Below are 24,456 nucleotides of genomic sequence, written 5' to 3'. Positions count from 1 at the left end.
GTTTTCTTGTGTTCATAATGTAGAATCTGCTTGTTTGCTGATTAGCAATGAACATAAAATTATCAATATACTGTCTAAACATTAAATACACAAACATTTTTTCCATAATTGGATTTAAATTCAGGTGTCAAAGGGGTAAGAAATCATCAATAGAAGCTTCTTTAAGCTTTAGAAATACCAGCTCAGATAAATAAATGCTGTTTTCTTACTTTTAACAATAATAAAATGATGAGCCGGTTTTTCATGCTAGCACTGCTCCCTGCTGTGCTTTATGTGCCATTACATTATACTTTTCACCATTTTTTTTAAACGCTCATATATGAGTCATGTGGTGCTTTTAATTAAACAATAAACAACTTTTATCTACACATTAATCAGTTAAAACTGATTGAAAGCAAGAAAACCTTTTTTAGATATAATTGTTTGACATCAAGTCTTTAAAAAGTAAAGAAAAGCAAACAAGTAGAACATTTGCAAACAGTGCCAGTATGTGAGACTTTTTTTAAAATGTAAAAATGTAAATATTTGTGTTTCTGTTTTCCTCTTCATTAGGAAATAACTCAGAAATCAATAGGATATGAAAGCAGCAGCCACACTGATAACATTCCTCCGAGAGTGAGATTGCTTTGGCTCAAATCAAGTGTTTGATATGTGAGAAGGTGACAACCAAAGAGGGGTGAATAAGCGATACATTGTGACTTTTAGGTCCACTCTCTCTTCACCTGCTGCTCAGATGTCAAATACTTGAGCAGCTTTTTTTTTTGTGGACCAAATGACTGAAAACAGCTGAATGTCTTTGGAACTGTGATATGACCTTAGAAGGGTTCTTCTAAGAGATTTTCTCAAATATGTCAGCAGAAAAGTACAAGAAGTTTTTAGAACCCAGCTTTTTGATTAAATAAGAAAACGTGTAAAACTAGCCTAAAAGTGGCACAGAAATTTGGTGGGATGTCCATTCCAGTAAACCTTAAATGACTAAGCATTTGTTCGTGTATCACCTGAATTCATCTGTGAGTGCAGGTGTGGCTCTAGAGAGGCTGGAGGGTGCTCAGTAACTCCTGGTGCATTGTGCTCAGTTTGAAGAGTTCTCCCCTCTCGGAGACATCATGTTTACTCTGCTACTTCTTCGTCTTCTCTCTCCCGTCCTGTTGGCCTGGACTGGAGGAACCTCAGCAGCTGATGATGGCATGCCTTTCATGGAGTACCTGGACCCAAACCACTTGGTCTGCTTGAAGTGGGGGTTTGACAACGCACAAGGTGAGATTACATTTGAGCTGGCGGTCAACTCAACAGGCTGGATCGGCTTTGGCTTAAGTCGAAGCGGAGAAATGTATGGAGCCGATATCGTCATCGGAGGAGTTGGACCAAATGGGAACTACTTTAATGTAAGTTTGAAGATGAATTAGAATGAAGGAAATGAACGTCATCTGAAGGTGTTTTCCTTTAATCTATCAGGATTATCATGCCATCGGAGAATTCATGCCATCGCTGGACAGAGAGCAGAGTTACACTCTCCTTTCTATGGTGGAAAGTGACGGCCAAACCATCATGACCTTCCGGAGGGCCATCCAAAGCTGTGATGAGGAAGACTACCATATCACTGTAAGACATGCACCTGTAGTTGTTGCATTTAAAAATGTACCTTCTGTACCATTCACTCTTTAATTTGATTGTTCTTGAGTGGAACAAAAAGTTCTATCTTAAAAGGTTTGTCTCATATTCACAAAACGTTAGCCTTTGTTTTTCTCTTCTTTAGTGCACGGCTCAGATTTCTTTCTTTTGTCTGGTCAAATATTAAATGGCGAATACTTGTTTAGCGTTTCATAAAAGCTCAAAGCGTTTTCCAGTCACAAGTCCAATTGTTTTCTCTCTCTTGTTTCTATCATTGTAAACTGAGCTGTTTTCCAGGCCAAACCCATTAAATTAATCTACGCCTATGGAACATCAGACGACATCAAATACCACGGGCCTCGCAGAGGCACCAAGGAGGTCAACCTGCTCAACTATATGCCAAGAACTTCAAACTCGAGTGCAAAATATCTGAGCGCCAAAGTGACCAATGTGAGAATGTTGGTTTCGCACAGCAGGAACCAAGGACTGGAGAGTATGTGTCTTCTAACTGACTCTCATCACTTGCAGGTCTCTGTCCCTTCCAACAAGACGTACTATCACTGCAAAGTGATGAAGATTTCGGATTTGAGTACAAAGCATCACATTTACCAGGCAACTAGTTTGAAGTTTTGTACATGTGAAAATATCCCATTCTCTCAAACAGGAGATCTCATTTTCTGTTTTCTGATCAGATTGAGCCGGACATCGAGAATCCTGACGTTGTTCATCACATGCTGCTGTACCACTGCCCCCCTACTGTGACAGAACCATATGAAAATCAGTGCTACATGGGCGACAAGGGCGACAAGTGCTTCGGAGTGTTAGCTGCATGGGGAACTGGAGGAGGGGTGAGGCAGAACGTTGGGCAGATCTCAGGAAACAAGCCAGCAGACAGCACTGACTGCATAGGAGAACTGGACTGAGAGTGTGTGACATCACCCATAAAAAAATGGGCGATTCTGGCTCCAACCAGTCGATGTCAATTTCATTTTTTCGCGATATGGACGCCACCATGTGGGAGCCAGTAAGCAGTGATTGGTCTGAGACTGACGAGTCTTTGTTTCTATGGCAACCACTCTCACCAATCAGAAGTGAGCTTGTTTGAAGTGGACACCCATAGAATGAAAGCGCATTCAGGAGAATCTTTCAATTAAAATTTTCAAATGTTCAGCCTACTTTTATCGAGGAATCTGATTGGCCAGTTTATACCTTGAATAACTCTAGCTACAAAAGTCGTCTATAGAAGTCTATGGGATTTTGGCTTCTTAAGGACAAATTAACCTTTTAACACCAGAGCTCCAGTGTTAACATTCTTTGGTTTACTGTATTTTTTTTATTGTTAACATGATCAATGTAATTCCTGCAGGAATTACTTTGATCGTGTTGAAAAGTTACAGTATGTTAAGGATTTTGTGTTAAGTGTAACCGGTGACGCCTCAGGTGGTCAACGGTTAAGACTAAATCCAACATTGAACTATAACTCCTTTAGAAATTATTCCGTAAATTTGGAAGACTTACTGGCCAACAAATTGGATTTTTGTTCATTTAACTACTTTTTCCACATCTTAAAGCTTCTCTATTCGTTTGAATCTAAGGTATACGAGCTTCCTGAAAATGCTGGTATTCCTATCGGAGGTCCAGACAATGACATTTTATATCGGCTTGAGATCCATTACAATAACCCGCAACAGAAAGCAGGTAATGCATCCGTTTTGTCGTGCTTCTTCAAAGTCACAATCTGTGTTTGTAAATGATTCGCTATCTGTTGTCTACATCAAAACAGGTATCATAGACAACTCAGGACTGAAACTGTACTACACAGACCAGCTGCGGAAGCACAATGTGGGTATTTTAAACACTGGGATGCTCCCAATCCTGCCAGTGGCGTACACCATCCCTCCAAATGCCGCTGAATTCCACAGCTATGGCCTTTGTAACACCTCCTATTTTTCCCAGGTACGTGTACAATAATTTCAAGAGAATGCAAGTTTATTTTACAGCTCTGTTTGTTGGTTTGAACCTGCAGTTTGTTAGCCCCATGCCCGACCTTCAAGTGTTTGCCGTGCTCTTGCACACCCACTTAGCTGGAAGAAAAATCCGAGTTGGCCACTTCAGGTAAGAAAAAGAGAAAGAGTAGTTAAAGTGAATTCAAGCATAATCTTTCATGCGTGAACATGAATGTGTTACATTTCCAGAAATGGAAAGCAGATAGACTTTTTGGGTTTGGATGAAAACTACAACTTTGAGATGCAACAGACTGTAACTTTGGGAAGCATCAAGACGGTCATGCAGGTATGTTTTTACAGCAGGAAATGTTCCAGCCTAAATAAAGACAACATATAACTAGAAATAAGGTTAAGATGCTGCTTGTTTGGGCTCTAATGCTTGATTCCTCAGGGAGATGAAATCATTGTGGAGTGCACCTATGACACCAAAGACCGTACTGGCCCTACAAAGGTGGGTCATCATTTCTAGTACTATTCAGCACAGTAAACCTACAGTATTTCATAATGGCAGAAAATAGTGAAAGAATTAGAAACATTCAGCTTGTTTTCTTTTGTCCATCATTTGCAAATAAAAGCAAAAGTGGTTGTTGTGTTTCATATTTTAGATTGGTTTATCCACCTATGATGAGATGTGTCTGGCTTTTCTGTACTACTACCCTGCCATCAGCGTCACTTCCTGCCTGAGTCAGCCAAACACAACCCTTTTGTCCACCACGTATAACCAGTAAGAGTGTAAACCAGGAATGACCAGAGTTGCTCCATCCATATATCACGAAGACTGATTCACTTCCTCATAATGTTTCTGTGTACATTTATAATAGATCGCCTGACCCAGAAGAACACGCAGTGTATGAGGAAATGTTAAAGAACCTACCACAAGTTCAGTACATCAGCGATGCAAAAGTACGATGTAGTATATTATTGATTTATTGTTTATATTATTTTTTATTTACATAAATTCCTTCACCATGTAATTTTGTCTTTTTTGTTTGTGGTTCTCAATGATATTTCTGACTTTTCTTGTTTTTCCAGAGGACGCCTTCGGTTTACATAAACGGCTTCATCAGAGAAATGATGGCGTCTCCCACTGTTGAGTGTCAGCATGAAAATGCAGCGAAAAGCCTCTGCTCTTCCTGGATCGCAAACATAGGAGGAGTCATACTTTCTCTACTCTGGATGATTGTCTGAAGTGATCACCCAACCAACTGATGCAACAACAACAGTACATGAAAGTCTGGAATTCACTGGAGTTACCATGCTAGAGTAGGGCTTAGTATTTTGTCTTTTCTAGCAATAATGAAATTACATTTTTGAGCATGTTAGAGGTTTAACGCCTGGATGTTAAGACAACACATAATAATGTTGAGTTACAAACCTAATTATCCAAAAATAAATCTGCATTAATCATATATACTCCTGCACAGTTGTTGATTTACTGTTTTAGGGGTGGTTTTGTTTAGTTTATTCCTTTTTAGCTGATTTTTAGCGTTCTTATTCTAATGTAAAAATGCTTTTTTTTTGTTTAATGAGATTATTCAAACATTTAACTTTTATCCAACTGGCACATTTCAACTTGAAAGAGGAATTGCTAAGTTTTTTGTCCTAAAATGTTTGCTTTAAGAAAGGTCATATTGTTGTACATTTTCACAATAAAAATGCTCCAAAAGAAAAGATAAGAAATATTAGCACCAAATGAGTGATTTGTAAGCAGCAAATGCTAATATATTTGTAAGCAAAATCTCATCTGGATAACATAAAAAAAGATGATCGAAAGAGAAGTTTATAGGTCTTGCTGTGTTAACCTTGTGAGTCTGAAATTTGTCATGTTTTTTATTTATTTATCGGAAACAAAGACTTAAATATTTAATGAATATTTGTGACAAGAAAGATGAAAATTAATTTAATTTTTAATTAAATTTGTATTATTATTTTTTTATACAATCTTTCTGGTTTCAGGACTTCCTTATTATTAAATTTGTGTGTATGTGTGTGAGTTTTATAATGACAGAACTTGCAATCCACTAAATGTGTTCACGCATGTAGTTTCAGGATCGTCCTAAAAGGGGCGCTGCAGTTTTAACTTGTTGGTGGTTCTGCCCGTGGCTGTCGTTAGAATGGATGAATGCGGCTAGCCGGGTGTTAGCTTCGGCAATGTAGTCACCCTCAGAATGATATCGCAGCGGGAAAGTGGAGAACTCGCTCGGTTTTATACGGTCACGGACCCAAAGAAGCACAGGAAAGGTTATACGGTTTACAAAGTCACCGCACGAGTGAGTAAATAGAAGGTTTGGATGTGACAGCTAGCGTAATGCTAATTGTTGTTAGCTCGCAGGAGCTGGTTTAGCATGACAGATGGGATGTTTACACCCAAACAACCAAGTGCTGGGAATGTACACTGCTGCTCGGGTGTGGAAATCGAGCTTTAAAGTAAATTATGATTGTTTGATATGAATGTTAAAAATTTAATCTGATATTTATATTATATCGGTATGATCAATGCAAAGGAAAGCTAGCTAATTCTGTTTTTAAGGGTCAATAGTGTGTAAAATAACGATTTTGTTCGTGTTATTTATATTTTAAACGTTAATAGAAGTAAAAAATTACAAACTGTAAGAGTGTGTGGCAAAAGTAAAAGATGGTCCTTGAATTTTTATTCATTTATTAATGAGGAAACAAAGCTATGGTCCAACACTGGTCTAAATGGGAAAAAAATCACGAAATAAACTTGGTAACTTAAAAAAATATGATTTATGTTAGAGGCTGCCCTGCTGCTGAAACTAACAAGCAATCAAATCTAGGCTAATAGCATAAGTTTAACTTGACTAACTTGACCATCTCACTTTTACCTAAAAATGTTACAGTTTACTCATTTAAAGAAGAGTTTAAAACAATTCTCTATAGATAATTGCTAAACACACTTTTGTAAACTAGTGACATATGCAGGGTAAACCCTACCATTTGACCCCAGTTACCCCCTTTTTCCCACTGTGGGTAAAGCAGAGATAGATGATGCTTTACAGAGTTTGGAAGTGTCCTTGGGCTAGATACTGAACTCTACAACCATCCTGGAGGTTGTAAGTTGGGGCCTTCAGTGTGTTAATGATGAAAGGGACTGTGACTGTAATAAAGCGCTTAGGCCTCAAGGAAGGTAATAATATAAGTATACACCTTGTACTATTTTATTAATTTATTCTTTTATTTATGAATATTCAATGTAATTGACTACAACAAAAAACAAAGAAATGTAAGAACTATTTTACTCATTTGATTCATCTTAATTTTCAAAATATTAATTGTAAATAATGAATTCTAAAAAAATGTTATATATATATATATATTTCATTATTTGACCTAATGACTTGTCAGTACATTATATCACATAAAAAAAAACCATTAGAGGTAATTCAAGGTTGAGCTGAGTTGTTTTGTCTCCCCCTGGCTGTCAGCCTCCACACCCTGACAGTTGGTGATGTCCCCTTTCTAATGCCATAGATTTCCATCTTTTGCTCCTCGAGTAAGGCAGCCATTGTCCCACTCAGAGCCGTATCGTCCTGCTCCTGCTTGTGACTGCCCCACTAAAACTAGGCTTGCAGTAGAAACGGATCGTTGTGAGGAGTTTCTATAATTCTGTGCTCTATATTTGTCACAGATAATCTCAAGGAAAAACCCAGAAGACATCCAAGAGGTAAGATGTGCAACGGTAGTTTGGTTTTTGTTGAAACTTTAAAGGGAAGCTTCTAACTTACAGTACTTTTTTTTGCAAAATAATATGTCGGAAGTTAAATAACTACTTTTGTGGGAATTTAGGCTCTATAAACATCTACATAAAATATTCACAGCAAAGTTATTTAGTTTTTTTTACATTCACTTATCAAAAAAGGAAGAAAAAAAAAGTTTGCTGTCATTTTTTTCTCTACTTAGACATTTTAAAAGCAAATCTTTATCTGTTTATGTTCACTTTTTTAAGTTTTTAACAGAATAATGCTTATTCACTTTAAATTTGGCTTAATTTTTTAGATTTAGCATTAAAAATATTCAAGGAAAACTGTCACATCTTTGTTTTGTAACATTGTTGTTTTTATTTCTGGCATTTGGAAAAGACAAGAATGTGGTGTAGCCTGTAGTCAGAGCTAATTCAACCAGCATGATGTCAATTATTGTGTGGGTATTGAAAGACGAGAGCTGTATTTTTACTTGGTTTCTCTTAAAATTCAGTTTTAAATCTTTCATTTAATGTTTATTTTCAACATTCTGCAACAGCATTGTGATTAAAATGTGTCAGATATGCTAAAACTACATCTTTAAAACTCAAGGAAAGGTTTTACTTCATGCTCATGTTGTGGTGGACAAACAAAGATGATGACTTTATGTGTTTCAATGCAGGAAGTTATTGATTTCTCTTAATCGCTCTTCAGTCAGCACCTCCTCTGACTTTGTTTATCTTATCTTTCATGTGCAGATAACTGTATGGAAGCGATATAGTGACTTCCGGAAGCTTCACCAGAATCTGTGGCAGCTTCACAAAAAAGTTTGCAGCCAGTCTGAGCTCTTTCCTCCTTTTGCTAAAGCCAAAGTATTTGGTAAGAAAAATAAAGCTAATTTTCATGTTTTCAGATTAATTATTGATTCAACTCCTCAAATGGAGAGTTCACATGTTGTGTGTTTGTGCATTAACATAGGCCGATTCGACGACTCCGTGGTAGAGGAGAGAAGACAGTGTTCGGAGGATCTCCTGCAGTTCTCTGCTAATATTCCTGCTCTGTACAACAGCCAGGATATTCAAGATTTTTTCAAGGTGCTGCTTAAATGCAAACAGAGATTTAATCAGTCGTAGCTGTTTGAGTCTTTAATTATTCTGTTTTTGTACACAGGGAGGGGAAGTTCACGACGGCTCTGAACTTATTGGACCTGTTGAGCCTTTTTCGGACTTTCTGGCTGACAGTTTATCTGACTGTAGTTCTGAAGGTAAGGCTAATCACAATGAGACATAGAAATGAGCAGCAATGTCAGAGCTGTTTGTGAAGAAAATCTTTATATTTTAGTTCCAAGAGACCACAGTGCTGCGGACGATTTAACCCTCACATCTGAGTATGGAGGTAAACAAGTTGATACTAACATGCCCTGCACGTATGAGAACTTTTACAAAACTGCTTTTGAATTTTTGTCTTTTCAGGTCCGTCCAGCGACAGCGACCTGACCTCCCTGGCTGTCGATACAGACTCTTTAGTCGGGTTGGACGATGGCATGGCCTCAGGTCGCACTTCCCCAAATCAGCCACACGGGGGAGCCAGTCATCTCAGCAGTAGTTGCAGCCCTCGCTTGCCCTCCTTACAGGAGCGCCACCACGCTCCATCCATCCCTGCTTCCTCTGCCCCTCTCTCTGAGGTCAGCCGGTCAGGCCAAACACCGCTCCTCCCTACCGCTCTGACAAACGCCAAAGACCTGAAGTCAGACTACCTAGAAAAGGCGAGCGAGCTGATCTGTCTCGCCGTGGAAAAGGAAAAGCATCAGGACTACCACGCAGCTTTTTCATACTATCGCAGTGGAGTCGACTTGCTGCTGCAAGGAGTGCAAGGTCAGAGGGTTGTCTTACCTGCAGGTCAATATTCTGCACTCCAAAAAGAACAAAGCTGGAAGTTTGTTTTTATCATTATTTTTTTTTAAAAGCCCTGATCCTGGATTCCCAAATATGCCAAAAAGGTCATAAGTAAAACATCACACATTTTCACAATAACTTAGTGCAGGGACATTTTTTAGTGACTAAATGTGAACTAACAGAGAATTTCTGTCTTAAGGGATCTGTTTGTCCAGAATTCCCAATATCAGAAAAGGAAAAATTATTTTCATGCGCATAAAAATGCCCCAAAATGTTCTCACTGTCTTGTAGTTAAAATGATATTTTCGGAGTTGAGAATGAAATCTCTAAATCATCTATCTTTCGTCCTCTTTTCAGTGGAGTCGAGCTCCGCGCGCCGAGAGGCCGTGAAGAAGAAGACAGCCGAGTATTTGATGCGCGCTGAACAAATATCCAGTCAGTTTCTGAAAAGCGACATGGGTCAAGGGTCGACGCAAACAGTGGTGAGCAGAACCACAAAGCCTCGTGACACCCTGTACTTATTTAAACTATAACAAAAAACACATAACCCTTTTTTTTCTTAAATGTCCCACAAGGCTTTTGGGGTTCAGTGCTGCTCTTCCACCAGCAGAGGAGGGCAGCAGAGTCCATCTGATGAGCTGACAGCTTACAGAGTCCTAGGAGTTATAGATAAGGTAATAAATCTCATTTTTTATTTAGTTTCAAAGCTTATTAGGTTGTTTTTGTAATTGATTTGTTTATTTAAAGGTTGATTTTATGTCAGAATTGCCCAAATATCAGCTCCCAGGTTCTTATTTCATCCCAACCTTGACTGGATCCATCCTCACATTTCTCCTTTCGCCCTTTCCTTATGTGACCCTCTCTCTTATCTGAGCCTATAAAACCTGATGGATTTACTAGATGTATTGCAAGGGTTGAGAGTGTGTATGTTTAGTGTCAGTTATGACTAGCACAAGGTCAGTTTGGGTTGCCGCTCCTCTCAGCCAGCTGCCGGTGAAGCAACTTCACCACTCAGCCATGAAATGACTTGGCAAGCAGCTGAGGGAATGACACTCAGCGCCGAATCTATGATGCTCGTCCAGCAAACACATAAAAACCCTAAGGAGAATGTTGACACTACGGTAATGTGTTCATCCATAAACGAAGGGTGCGAGCGGAGATTTAGAAAATACTCAAACGACAAAAATAAAAAAAAACCTCCCTTTTCCCTCCTTTGACTAGAAATGAGGACAGAGGGGACAGATGGAGGGAGCTTCTCACCCTGCTGCACCCCCACTGCCCCTCCCCTCCACCTCCCCCCCTCCCTGATGTTTGTTTCTTAATTATATTAGCACCCTGGCTAGCGTTGCCACTCTGTTTACTCACAGCTTCATTCATATCCATTTAGCCCGCACCTGTTTGGTCCCAGTAAGGCGCGCGCGGAGGGAACGCGCCCCGCCACACCGCACCGTGCACAAACAAATGTCGGGGTCACGCGCGCGTAATCAAGCACCCCCCTGAGACGGGAAGGTAGCAGAAGAGCAATTGAGATGTCAGGGAGAGAAGGAGGGTTGATGGAGGGAGGAAATGAAGATATTAGGGAGACAAATGAGATGCAGAAGGAGGAGGTGAGACGCGAAAGGTGGAAGCCGAGGTTTTGGACGGCGTAGAGACACTGCTGAGTTCGTTTGTCGCCGTTGTGATGCATCGCACGAAGCTGCCGTGACACGTTTTCAAAGAGCACATATGCTGCAAAGCTTATGAAATTAGAGAACGTTGGAACCAAACGGGTGTCTCATTTGAGAAGAGAAATAACCAACTTTTTCTCATCTTTTGTTCCAATTTTTTTAATTTGTGTTTATTTCTGCAAAAATAAATCATAAACCCCTCACAGATTTAGGTTGGTTTGGGCCACCTACTTAAATTTGATAACTCTAAAATAATAATCTCCCTTTTTAATCGCAGGTTCTGCTGGTCATGGACAAGAGAACACAAGAGACGCTCGTCCTGAAAGTGAGTGTCGTTTCAGCGGATTGTTTGTGCGATTTGCTGTGCATCCTTGTGTGCGAGGAGAGCCAGGAGGTGCCGCGTGTGACCGCTGTAATTGATTCTAATGGGCCTGTCTCCGTCAGCTCCTCTGCTCTCAGGTGTGAGACGCGTGCCAGATGCCAGTGCAGCGTGTGGGCACAAATGACAGCACACTTATGCACACAATGTGAACTTAATGTGTGGAGCTGACGGATCGGCTTTTGAAGTTGATTGTAGCTTGATGACCCGGGTGACTTTGGGGTTCTTCTTCTTCTTGTCTGGCTGTGTTGGTGTTTTTATTGATAAATGTTTATTTGATTTGATTACAACCTCCTTTTCTACTTCCTGTCTTTCCTTCTTTCAGGGCCTGAGGAAAAGCAGCGACTGTGGGCGACCCAGAAAGACCATCATGCCTCACTCGGTGCCCCACATGGTCAAACTAAGAAAGTTTATCGTCTCTGAAGACACAATCTTTCTTTTGCTGCAGTATGCTGAAGGTGAGGACTCAACCAATAGACAAAAAATTAAACGTTTATTAATCTTTCTTAATGTTTACTTCAGCTCCGTCATGTCTACATCTCACGCCAGTCTCTACACAACGCAAGGAGTTCTATTTCCAGTGTTGTGACAAAAAACCAGAGAAACAGGAAATAGTTCAGAGTTTCAAAATAATAACTTCCTTTGTACTTTCAAAATACAGCATTTTAGTTTATAGTTAAGTGCCCACACGATAATGCATGCTAGCACCCTGATAACACCGAAATCTATTTTTAGTTTAATTCTGGAAGTGCAAAAACAAAAACACAAAACAAACTTTTTACAAGCGAGTAAAGGAGAGGGAATGTATCTGGATTACTGATGTTTTTGGAGGGAAGAGAGTGGGACAAACTACTTGACACGGGGGTGGTGGGACAAACCACTCCTCTGGAGAAAATGTAAACTAGCTGATGGTCGTGAGACGGACTCGACACGGACCAAAGATGAACCCATGTCAATCCAGGGTTATCTTCCAGGATCTTCTTACCCCTAGCTTCTCCTATTTCATCTTCATGACAGTTATTTGACATAATGTCTTTCTTAATGGGGATTTTTCCTAAAACCAACAGATTTTGTTTATGTCAACATATGAGGTTCTTCAGATCCTGCCTGTCATTAATTTTTGAAAATACAGTATATTTGATGCTTAAACAGTTGTTTTCATTTATTTAAAGATACAGAATCAAGGCAAAAACACCTCAAAATTTCACACAAAACAAGAATGAATAAACTATATTCATTTCACTTAAGGCTCAGCCGTCAGTTCAACTCAGTCCCGAAAAAAGAAATCTAATTAAAAGCCATGCAGGGAAACTAACTAAAGAAGACTCTACTTTTAGTTTTACTTGTTTCCATCTGGAAGTCCAGTTGAATCCAGTCCAGGTTTTGATCTGTTATAGAGGGCATCAGCTTACGGACAGCAGATTAGGCAGATGTAGAGAGTAATGTTGAGTGATGAGTGTAATCTCCATGGACTTTTCTTTTTCTTTTTAATGACCTTTATAGGTTTGTTTTTACTGCTCAGTTGTGTTTTCGATAACTCCGTATTGAGATTTCTACTTGAAATTGTTTTTTTAAGCAGATATCTGCAATGCAGCTAAGCTTAGGTAATTTCTGTTTTTTAGACTTTAAAGGTGTTGGAAGTTCTTGGTTGGTTGGAGTTGCGCTGATGTGGTCAGCCATCATGGCTTTATAATCAAAGTAGAACTAAAACTGAGATTTATCAGCAGTTCAAACCTTTTTATGTCATTGTTTTCTGATGCAAACACTGCTGATGCATCTCAAACTGCAGAAATAAAATACATTTTCTCAATATGTTTGAATAAATTCCACTTCAATCAACGTTTTGCTGCTGATTCCAGGATTCTTGAACATCAGCTCTCTAAAGAAAAAGGGAGAGACGATCTGACAGAGTGAGTCAGTGACCTGAGTGACCTTGAACAAGACAGCATGTGGATGATTTTACTTTCTGAGCCATCGAGCTTTCCTGCCATCATTATCATGGCTGTGAACTCCCTATTCATTCTTATTTCACCAGCAGATGCTGGCTTCCTGTTACTCCCAGCTGTGTGTGTGCAGGTGTAGTGTCCGTCTGCACGAAGGCTAATATGGCTAAATTAGACCCTTAAAACCCTTTAAATGTGTAAAAAAACTTGATTTCCCTTTAATTCATTTGATTTGAAACACCAACTCCACTGTTTTTGTTTGTTTATGTCTTTCATCTCCAGGGGGAAAGCTGTGGTCTCACATCACAAAATACCTTCACAAGTCCAGCCCAGACGAGAGCTTTGACATCCCTTTCATCCAGAAGAGCCACACAACAGCTGTACACTCTCCACAGCACACAATACCGCGGCTGGAAGTGGACTCGGGCAGCTGTGATTCCGGCCCTGCCGCCGGCTCTCTTCACAGTCTGCAGAAGGACGGGCAGAGAGCCTCTGCGTCTCCTCTCAAAAGCCCTCTGCCTCCTGGAGTCGCCGAGCCAACGTGGGCTCGCTCGGACTCTGGAGCCACCTCCGAGGAGGAGTGCACCAACAGCTATTTGACTCTTTGCAACGAGTACGAGCAGGACAAGGTAGAACCAGACGCGTTGGAGGAAGAGGAAGATGACAGGAGCGAACAGGACATGCTCTCGTTGGAGGTGCCAACGGCCGCAACCACCAGATCCTCGCAAAGCCACTCCCTAATGAGCAACGACAGCCTCTCCTCGCCTGTCAGCTCGCAGGAACTTGGCTTCTTCAGTGAGTTGTCTGAGAAAAGTGGCCACGCCCCTGACGGGGAAGAAAACAAGCCCGTCTTCAGTCCTTTACGATCCCCCGTCGCGCCTCTCTCACTGGATCAGTCCAAGCACACGCCGATGGAGTTTTTCCGCATCGACAGTAAAGACAGCGCGAGCGAGGTGGCCTGCCTCGACTCGGCCGCTCCTCATAAGCAGACCCCCCCGTTTGCTGCATCTGAGGATCTCCCAGAGCTGGCTCAGGAAGCGAGGGGTCCGGCTTCTGAGTTTTGGGGGCCGGACTGCAGCGACAAAGGCTCCAACGAGTCGGTGCCGGTCATCTCGTTCGAAGAGGCCGCCGTCGAGGAGGAGGGCCGTCCACCCGACTTACTCGTAAACCTTCCAGCCGTGGGGGGGGGTCAGGACTCGGCACAGGAGGAACGACAAACCTCCGGAGTGTGTTTGGGGCTTGAAGTAACGGCTTCCCCCCAAAAGAGCGTCCAGCCGGATGTTTTGCAGCTTAACAGTCCGCCTGAAGACAGAAACGATGAACAGAAACCTTTTCTGTTCGCCGCAGACTCTGCAGCTGGCGGTCCAAGTGTTTTGTCGTCATCTCATTTGGAGTTAGACGACGGCTTGGTTTATAGCCGAGAAGCTTCGGAACAAGCCCCCGATCACCCTATAGGTCAAGTTAGTGACCTTTCTGCTGACTCCTTCATTCCAGATGCAGAGAATCATAAACTGGAGCCGTCTACTGCACCAAACATGGATGTGGATGCAAACCGTAGCATCACAGGCTCCGCCCCTATCATAGACGGCGCTCAGGCCTGTGCGCTCTTTGAAAATTTGCTAGGTCTCGATGGGGAAAAATCGCACGATAAAGAAGTGTCACGGCTGTTCGCAGAGCTGGACGAGCTGTCGTTGGCAGCATCTCAAGTTCAGATTCCGGAGGAGTTTGTTCGGTGCTGGGCCGCGGAGATGGTGATGGCGCTCAGCTCTCTGCACCAGGAGGGCGTCATCTGCAAAGACCTGAACCCCAACAACATCCTTCTTGACCACCAAGGTCAGACACACTTAGAAAGCATTTGAAAACTGTCAGAAAATGATAAGCTAGGGATTTGATTTGTGAAAAACTGAAGTCCTTCTTCAATCAATCGAATCTATTGATTTAGATAGGTGCTCCTCTAGAAGGAAAAGTGTTGTTTTACCATGAGGTCAGTGATTCCCTCTTAACAACTTCTTTTGTCGTCCTGCAATCATCCCTCTCCACCTCGTTATCAACAAGCATCTAATTAGCTGAGTGGCTGTTTTCGTCTCCCTGGTGGTAATTATTGTTCTAAAGGGCCCATCAACGGTGTATTGTGGTGCATCAGTCTGGCTAGTCCGGGCTAATGGCTACAGCTACCTAATGACACCATTAGTTCTAATGATGGCGTCAACGGGTAGCAGCTAAGCAGGAGTAATCGCCGCGGCTGTTTGCTTGAAAAGTCTGCAGAGGGATGTGGAGAGGCGGAGGGGAATAGAAGCATTTCTGAAAAAGCTGAGTCATGCCGGACAAGTGTGTTTTAGTGTTCACAAACGCTTGTTCGTTTTTTCCTTCTCAGGTCACGTTCAGCTCACCTACTTCTGCAGCTGGTTTGATGTGGAGGAGTCCTGTGACAAGGAGGCGGTCGCCAGCATGTTCTGTGCTCCAGGTGAGATATAGCTCAAACTTTTAATACTTATTGACTAATTGCTGAGTTTAAATTTACTTGATTTATCAGTAAATGCAGAACGAAAAGTCTCAGTGTCACACTTTAGAAACATTGCAGATATTGGCATTTAAAATTAAAAAGTTTGATAGTTTTTGGATAGTTATAACTTCTTTTACCTTCATATTTTGACAGCACCACTGACTCTCTGATCCTGTAGTTCTGCGGCTCTGCTGTAGAGGGCGGTGTTGTGCAGCCGGATGCTAGCAGTGCCACTCTTCTTTGCTCCCAGCTGACTTGCGGCAGCTCTGGCATGCTGTTTAAAAGCTGTCTAAAACAAACTGCTGCTAGACTCCAGCATCAAGCCCCTACTTAGCACTTCTGTGTGTGGCCGGCGCGTGTGAGCGCGCTCGTGTATTTTTACATCAATAGGTGGCACATTTTTGTCCAATACGTTTCTGCTCCACACTTGACAGATCTGTTTGACTTTTTTGATGACATTGATGAATAAAATAATGTGTAAGTAATGAGCTTTAAACTCTGAATTTTAATGTAAAATGCAAATGTAAGCAGGTTAACACTAAATCTAAAATCAGTGATTCTTCACAATAAAAGCATTTCTATTCTGACTAATTGATCTCCAACAATCATCACTATTATTAAAAAAATGATTTTTAAGATATCTAGATTTAAACTAAAAATAATAAATTGTCTTAATTTTAGAGGACACAAAATGGAGAGAATTAAACAAATGTAATTGGTTTATGATCTTAAGTCTTTAAGAAAACATTAATTTATGAGCATTTAAAAAAATCTTTTTTATTCTTCATTTTAAATTCAGTCTTCAGCCCTTCTTGCTAACTTGTACCCTTAGATCCAGGACTCTTCTTGACTTAGTATTGCCTCAAATAGAAAAAAACATTTCTAAATCTTTTTTAAATGCTGTATTTTCTGAAGGTGCAAAAAAAACCCTAAAAACATAAGTTCCTCTGGAGAAGGGGTTTTAAACATTCAGCCCGCCAGATGATTTAATCCAGCCCAGTGATGAAAAGAAAAAAAATAAATATGTTTGGGAAAAAAGCAAGTTTCTAGCCCATTCTTATGGCGAGTTATGGTTCTTTAAAGAAATTATCACAATGCGTAATTCCACCGCTAGGCGGAACAAAGGTAACGCAAGACCGGCATAAAAAGAAACCAACACAATAAATAATATAATAAATGATTAGGCTTCCAAGTAGGTTAAAGCATTTTTTTTCAACTGAGAAAAAAACTAAACTGAACAAAGCTACAGATAACAAGTTAAAATAGGTTATTTTGCTATTATGTTACTGGTCCGGCCCACTTGAGATCAGACGGGTTGCATGCGGTTCCTGAACCATAAGAGTTTCACACCCCTGCTCTGGAATATTGGTCACACTTTTGGGAGAAAAGTGCAACACTTCTGAACAAATTCGCTGGTTTTCACGCGTCACATTCATCAAACGTTTGATACCTGACTGTCACGCATTAGTCAGAAGAAGGAAAAAATAAAAGCAAGAACAATATTGTCTGCAAACAAATTAGAAAAATATTGTTTGTTTTTTTACGTCACTTCTTCTTCTGCGTTGCCGTCAGTAGCAAATACCGATACTCACATCTGCAGCGCCCTCTAGTTGTTGTTATTCGGAAAATACCAAATATATGAGCCTATTTGTTTAAAAAAATCCCACATAAGTCACTTCTGTGTAAAAGTCGCCAAATTTTGCAAATTATACTCAAAAATATGTGATAACTGGAAATAGTCAAGCATGAAGGGGTTAAAGGTACACGGAAAAAACTATCAGACTGTTTGAAAGATCTCCATAACCTGACATGATCCCACGGCTCTAAGGTGTAATTCACATCAGCTACCAGCAGGAGGCGACTTATGCCACCATTAAATGAAAGTACTGACCACTCAATTCCAACACAGAGGACTCTTCTCCATTTTTCTGTTTTTTTTTTGGTGATTCTTTTTATTTCTGAAGTTTAGTTACAATGACAAAAAGCAGCATCATGACCATCACTCACTTTGCCTGGTTTTCTGTTTTCACGCCCGTAGATGCGAGCGAGCGCTCCGGAGCGGAGCTGAGACGGCGTGTCTCTCCTGCCCTTGTTATGCAGAGCTGTTTATCCAGACAGGGTCAGCTCCAGCAGTGGCTTCATATCTGATGACAGATTTATGACTGTTTGCCAGAAACCAAACGGGGGGGGGGCTACTTTAATTCTATATATGTGTGTGTGTGTGTGTGTGTGGGGGTGTGTGTGTGTGGAAGAAGAGCAGCATGTTTTTAAAACACATATTCACACCCAAAAAACATGGGAGTGCACCTGGAAAATACAGCAACTGGAAAAATAATCTACGCTTGTGGTTATTTTGTCCACACGCGGCACACATTTGAATGGAAAGAAGTTTTTAGTTGACTTTAAGCAGAAATAAGAACAGCTCATTGTTCTTTTTAGCAGGAAGCGTTTGCAAAGCTGATTGTCTTCGTCGTCTAAGAAAAGGGAAATTCAGTCCTCTTCCTCTCTGGGGTAACAAGGCGGTTACGGAGACCTATTCTGCCATCCCTTCACCTGTTCGGCCACGCGCGATCTCATAAAAGATAAGGTTTACTTCCCCTTCTGACAGCAAGCTGTCATCTCATTGTTTTCCAAAAAGGCTTTTCAAAGATTGTACTTCTGCTTTACGCTTTGGTGTTTGTTCTGAGACGTCACAGAGATGACAGACGAGATCTGAGATGATAAAGAAAGAAAGAAAAGATATATCATTTGAATTCGACGGTGCTCTCCCCCGGAGCAGCAAACAAAGCGCCTTGTCGTCGTGAAGTGGTTTTTCCAACAGACTTTTCCTTTCCTACCTGTGCGGGCTTCACTTCCCCTTTAGCGATGTTCATCGGTTACATTTTTGGGGAAGTCTGTCTGAGAGGAGAAGAGAGAAAGTTCCTTATGGCTCTCGTGAGAGGTGGAGGTGGGCCGCGGTTAAGGTAGAGAGCTGGAGGAACTGCGTTGTTGAGGGGAAAACGGAAAAGGAGAAGAGGCCAGCATGCCAGTCTCCTTTACTGTTGCCGTTCTCTTTGAGTTGTAGAAACGTATGGAGCTAAATTAGGGCCAGTATTATTTGAAATATAAAATATAAAAATATTGGTATTTGGCCAAAAAAAGTGTAAGATGACGTAATTGGTCTTTAGGTTTCAAAACTCAAATTTTCACTGTCAACTTTTTTGTTTTTTTATTTTCAAATCTGAAAATTTTAGTTTCAAAACTTTTGGCCCTGTTGTGGCTAAAATATGTATAAAAAGTATGTATAAATGTATACATTTCTATGGAATTTTGAGTTTTGAAGCTGAGAATAGAAAAATGTTTTGGACATTTTACTTTTTTTTGGCCAAACACCAACATTTTTTTTTTTATTTAGGTTTCAAATAATATTGGCCCTAATGTATCTCCATAGAAAGGCTTGTTTGAAGGCAGAAGGTTGTCCTGCCTGTGCACACATCACGCACAGACTGTAAGGTGTGCTCCCTTTGACCTATGGCCTCTGGTTGTAGTTAATTCTCCCTTCCCAACCTCTTTTTGTCTCCCTGGCTTCCTCCCTTCCTCACTCTGACAGAGCGGTAAGTGTAGCCAGCTCCACTGTAATCTCCCTGCAGCTCCTTAGACATTAATCCATTGTGATGACATCGACCTTGCTCTGAGATGTGTGTGCGCATGTGTGTCTCGCCCCTTCCCTCCAGCCCCCAACCACACAGGTATCACTAGTCCGTTCAATGACGATCTTCTCCCCTTGTCTGTCAAAACAGTGGATCTCAGGGAAGCCCTGAAGACCGGCCGCCCGCTTGTGTGCGAGTGCGTGCATCAGACATGCGAGTCGTATCGCGGACCTCTCTAACCTTGGCTGCAAGAGAGCTGCTCGGAGTTCCCAGCAGCCTCAAGGAGATGCGGGGTCTTTTGTCTGGTCTCTGGGCACACACGGCCCTGACCCCGGGTCTCGGTCTTCTGGGTGACCACCCCCCCCATCCTATGCCTCCCTCTGGAGAAAAGAGCTGCACATGTGGCCATCTGGCACCCGGTGGAACTCATACCACCAAAAAAAAAAAAAAAAATGACCGCCTCTCTTGCTTTTCTGTCTTCCTCATCTTTGTCAGGCGTGCTGTAGAGCAGAAAGTCGACTTTATTCAAAGTTAGAAAAACAACTTTTTTGTTCTATTTCTCTGAATAGAATTTATGTGAACAGTAATGAGCGATGAATTAAAAACAGCTAATAGAGAATTATAAGGAAAACTCGGTGCTACCAAGTGCTTCAGATCTCTTGATTGTGTGAGAGAGAGGTCAGGTCATGCAGATGGTGTGAAGTTGCAGCACAGACGGTTTCCTCAATTTAACTGCTTTTTATTATGCAAATTTATGAGACGCACACTTTTGCGATTGTGTGTGTGACTCTGTCCATAAAATCTTTTTTTTATATAATTAGTTATCCTAAACGCAGATTATTTGGAATGTTATTGATTGTTGTGAAATCCTTTTTTTTAATGAATGTGTCTTGCTCCTTCTTGCTCAGAGGTGGGAGGCATCAGCGAGGAGACGGAATCATGCGATTGGTGGAGTTTGGGAGCCATCCTCTTTGAGCTCCTGACAGGCGTGGTGAGTCAAAAAAAAAAAGTCCACAAATGTCTTTTATCTCTGCTGCTGAGGTGTTGTGGGATGTCTGTAGGTGTTTGGCGTTCACTTCCCTCACACTCTTTATGGTCATGCCAGCTTGTGTGTGATCGTGCGCGTGTCCGCCTGCATGTGTTTGAGGCGGCGGGTGGTTTTTTTTTTGCGTCTTGGCTGCGATCTTTTACTCTGGTTCTCGGGGACTGCCAGGGGTGTCGGTGTGACTTTCTCCCCCAGCCTGAGCTCCATCTGCCGGGTCGTGGGGGTCACCCCTCTGCGGAGCCTCTCTGCTGGCTCTGAGCTCGGAGCATGCCGACCTGAAAGGTGAAGACCCGCGCGGGTCTCTCGGCGCCACCCTCGTCTTCTAAGACGAGTGAAAATCAAACCCAACAGATTCAGCGTCTGTGAACTTAACCATCCCTTTTTGTGAAGGTCAAAGTTCAAATACACCTTAAACCGAGGACAGGTTTCCCTTTATTTAGCATCACACACCTTCCTACCTGGGAGTTTAAAGGGAAAGTCAGTCACACAGATGTCTTCTTTGATGATTACATCTCTGGCAAGGAAAAACACACACAGCCACACGGTGTCTCTTGATCCTTGCAGGATAAGATCTCGCCTGGAGCAGTCTTAACTGCAGCGAGGATCGCAGCCAGAACTCCTGCAGCAGGAATCAGGGGAGGCAACAACCCGCAGACAAACACACACACTAACTGTTTACGGCTCTACTTTTCTGGCACTTTCCACTCTGTGCCGCAGCAGTGTGGAGGGATTACTGTCAATTATTCCAGCCTGTTCTGCGGTTAGGAAAGCTTTTACAGGTCTGGGGGGGGTTCACGTTTAACAATGTCGCTGCAGCTCCACTCCGCCACTTTGACGGGTCAAACTTTTTACGCCTGAAAAAAAACAGTCTGTATTTGAAGCTGATTAGCCTCTGCGTCTTCTGTACAAACGAAGAACAAACGAGCAAAAACAAAACAAAAAAAAAATCTTTTTCTTCTTCCTGTGATTTCCTGCCTGACAGCCGTGACATCAGCAGCCTGGTGGCTGTGATCTGTGTTGTTTCAGGTGCTCTCGCTCTCCGATTTTTCCAGTTCTGCTGCTCTCAGGAGAACCGGGGCTCAGTGGGTTTCAGAATATTCTGTTATTTTTTTATTTTGATGGTTATCTCTCTCGTCTTTCCACCTCCCTCCCCTCCCCTCGCATCCTCTGAACAGTCGCTGCTGCGCTGCCATCCAGCAGGAATCGGTCGCCACACGGCTCTCAACATTCCCGAGTCTGTTTCAGAGGAGGCCAGGTCTCTGCTGGAACAGGTGGGGGTCCGCACGCGCCGCTCACCTCTCACCCATGAGTTCTGCTGCTGCTGGGGGGCTTTAATAGCTGTGAAGTACTTTCTAGATTTAGTTTGGGTCATTTACATCATAAAACCAAAAGAAAAGGCTTAAAAATGTAAAAATTAGACAATAAAAATACAATATTTTGCTAATTCAGCCCCTAAACTTTGTTAAAAAAATCATTTTTCGACTTTTATTTGGTGTTAATGTGGACATTTTAGTCTGTAAATCGTCATATTTTTACTTCTTTTTGGGTTTTTTGTATTGAGGTATCTGTATCCCATTTTTAAAAAAATGTCCTCATTAAGTTACAGTTAAAGCTAATTAATAATTTTAGTGTTTATAAGCCCTGAAAAAGAATGTTCTATTATTTAAATGTAATAATTATGTCTCACAATTCAGTTTACTTAAAATTATGCTTTTAAGCATAAAAAAATAGTCATATTTGCGAAAGTTACGAATCTTTTAACTGATTTCCTTCATAAAATACTGTATTAGTGGATTTTCCAGCTTCTTCTTGAGATCAAATTGAGAATTTTATGTAGTTCTCCAATTTCTAGGGAGAAAAAATCCAAAATTTCTAGTTTATTTTAATATTTGTTTAAAACTTATTTATTTTATAAATATATTTATATTTAGAAGATGTTCTTAGTGAGTTAATGATGCAGAGTCAATCCAAAAACTTAATTGGACACATTTTTTTTTTTTTTTTTTTAGAGCGTTCACTTACATTTTTTTTCTTAACTTTTCTAAGTTAAGATTTTATTGCATTTATACAGATTTACTAAATCAGTTCTTTTCTCCTCTGAACAAAATCCAGACTGGGATTATATTTCAATTAACTTAAAAAGATTTTGAGGCCAAAATTGTACCTTCACCATTTATTTTGTCTAGTTTGAATTCTAACGAATTCACTTTTTCTTTATAGGAATTTTCATTTTAGTCCTCAAAAAAGGAGAAAAATAATCTCCTCTATAGAGAAAAATTAGATAAAAGATTGATAATTCAATCCAAATGAATACATTTTCTAAAAATCTATTAAAAAATTAATCCCAAACCTTCAAAGATTTTTTTTAAACAGATAATTTCAGAGACTTTTGTTGATGGAATGTCCTTAACGACACTTGTGTCAATGTCTTTAGTCTGATGATCTTTAGATTTATATTAGTGTGATATAAATCTAAAGTGCTTACTGTGGCACAAAGCATGTATTCCTGACATGTTTGGGCTCTGGTGTCATATTTCCTAACAAATGCCTTCTTTCTATTAAATATTTCCTAATATTGACATGCTTCCTCTAATGTTCGCCTGTCGGCGTCTGTCGTTCCCTCCCGTGCAGCTGCTCCAGTACAACCCCATGGAGAGGCTTGGGGCGGGCGTCGGGGGGGTGGATGATATCAAGTCCCACCCCTTCTTTGCCTCAGTGGAGTGGCCCGAATGATGCGTCTGTGGAAACCAAAGTTGTGTGACGGGGGAAACGAGAAGACGGGAATAAACCGTAAATCCAGATTCTCTTTTAATGCAGAATCTCTTTATTTTAAGAGTTTAGTTTACAAAAACAAGCAGCTGTGTCCATTTTTTAAAAAATTTTGACATGAGTTCACACACGTGCACTGCAATAACTCTAACAGCAAGTGTGAGCAGACCGACGACCCATTACTGCACTGACGAGTTTCTACCAGAACAAGCTGCACGCCAAACGTCATCATGACCACCTACTCTGCCGCACAGCCAGATCTAAAACTGAAGAGGTGATGCTCAATTCTAGGCGTTGAAGGGGAGTGTCCCAATTTTATTTATTTCTTTTATATTGAGATTTAAGGGGAGGGGCTATACCAACGGCACAAATGAAATGGGGGAAGCAAATATCCAATCTTGTTTGACATATTTTTTTACTCTTAAAAAAATCTGTTCATGTAATTATACTATACATTTAAATTTCAAACAAAAATCCATGCTTTTATTTTTTCTTTTTAGCTTTTTTTTTTTTTTTTTGGACAGCCACAAAAACAGGAAAATATGGACACTATGCAAACGCAGAAAATAAAACTAACTTAAATAAATGACATTATTTAATAGATCAGGTCATAAAAAGATGACAAAAACAAATGATCTGCACTATTTAACCATGCTTTTTCCACTTGATTCCTATAATAAATGCAGTTGTAAAAAAATATTAAATTATTTGTGTAAATAGATTTTTTTAAATGCAGTTTTCAAAGTTGTGTGTTTCTTGTCCTTCTATCCATCAAGTAATCACATACGTTGATTTTGACATGTTTACAGGTTTATTGTTGAGATTATTGCCATGTTTGTGTGATTATTAAGCTCTCGGTACTCATGGAGGAACAAAACTGCATTTGTCTCACGGATGTTTGGATAATCACTCCATAGATGTTCTTTTTTTCCTCCGCCTCACGCATGGAAATGTTTTTTTTTTCCTAAATCAGGATGCACGCATTTGTGTGTCTGCGCGTGTGTGAGGTGTTTGTGCAGTCTGGAAAACAATAAACATACCTGGTTCACAACACGAGACGGCAGTGCGTCTTTTATTTTTCATGTTTTGAGGCAGAAACTTGTCTTTGATGAAGCTCCTGGAAAGCTGCTGTCGCTCGGACTGAAGGTCCCTGTGGCTGTTGCACGAGGCGACAGGCAAACGCGTGCACGGCTGGGGTGCAGCAGTGTCCTTTTGTTATCTTCTTTTAATAAAGTTGCACACAAAGAACGAAAAAAATGAAATAAAGCTGCTATTATAAGTTGGAATATCTACATTTTTATCAAATAT

The 24,456-nt window shown here is 40.8% G+C and overlaps 2 protein-coding genes across 3 annotated transcripts; both read left to right on the top strand.

Moving 5' to 3' along the window:
- Positions 1–809: 809 nt before the first annotated feature.
- On the top strand, positions 810–5,297 carry moxd1l (monooxygenase, DBH-like 1, like). The gene is made up of 13 exons (XM_024290386.2): positions 810–1,385; positions 1,456–1,602; positions 1,909–2,061; positions 2,140–2,223; positions 2,304–2,459; positions 3,207–3,309; positions 3,395–3,567; positions 3,638–3,726; positions 3,807–3,903; positions 4,009–4,068; positions 4,223–4,341; positions 4,439–4,520; positions 4,650–5,297. The coding sequence occupies exons 1-13, from the start codon at positions 1,107–1,109 to the stop codon at positions 4,803–4,805; spliced, it is 1,698 nt and encodes a 565-aa protein (XP_024146154.1). The 5' UTR covers positions 810–1,106; the 3' UTR covers positions 4,806–5,297.
- Positions 5,298–5,685: 388 nt separating this feature from the next.
- rps6kc1 (ribosomal protein S6 kinase polypeptide 1) lies at positions 5,686–24,204 on the top strand. 2 transcript variants are annotated; one of them, XM_024291290.2, is made up of 16 exons: positions 5,688–5,887; positions 7,267–7,302; positions 8,077–8,197; positions 8,297–8,412; positions 8,489–8,582; positions 8,660–8,713; positions 8,791–9,192; positions 9,571–9,695; positions 9,789–9,887; positions 11,158–11,205; positions 11,585–11,717; positions 13,485–15,035; positions 15,577–15,666; positions 20,243–20,325; positions 21,555–21,650; positions 23,011–24,204. In XM_024291290.2, exons 1-16 carry the CDS (start codon positions 5,786–5,788, stop codon positions 23,110–23,112), a joined length of 3,252 nt encoding a protein of 1,083 aa, XP_024147058.1. In that variant the 5' UTR covers positions 5,688–5,785; the 3' UTR covers positions 23,113–24,204. The 2 variants fall into 2 exon arrangements, with proteins under 2 accessions (XP_024147057.1, XP_024147058.1); XM_024291289.2 differs by lacking the exons at positions 21,555–21,650; positions 23,011–24,204 and adding an exon at positions 20,944–21,313 and having other exon boundaries at positions 5,686–5,887.
- The last annotated feature ends 252 nt before the right edge of the window (positions 24,205–24,456 follow it).

Source organism: Oryzias melastigma, linkage group LG24 (assembly GCF_002922805.2).
Source record: "Oryzias melastigma strain HK-1 linkage group LG24, ASM292280v2, whole genome shotgun sequence".
In the NCBI taxonomy this organism is placed as follows: domain Eukaryota; kingdom Metazoa; phylum Chordata; class Actinopteri; order Beloniformes; family Adrianichthyidae; genus Oryzias; species Oryzias melastigma.
Note: the sequence above shows the minus strand (reverse complement) of the source record. Positions and strands in the feature narration are given on the sequence as shown.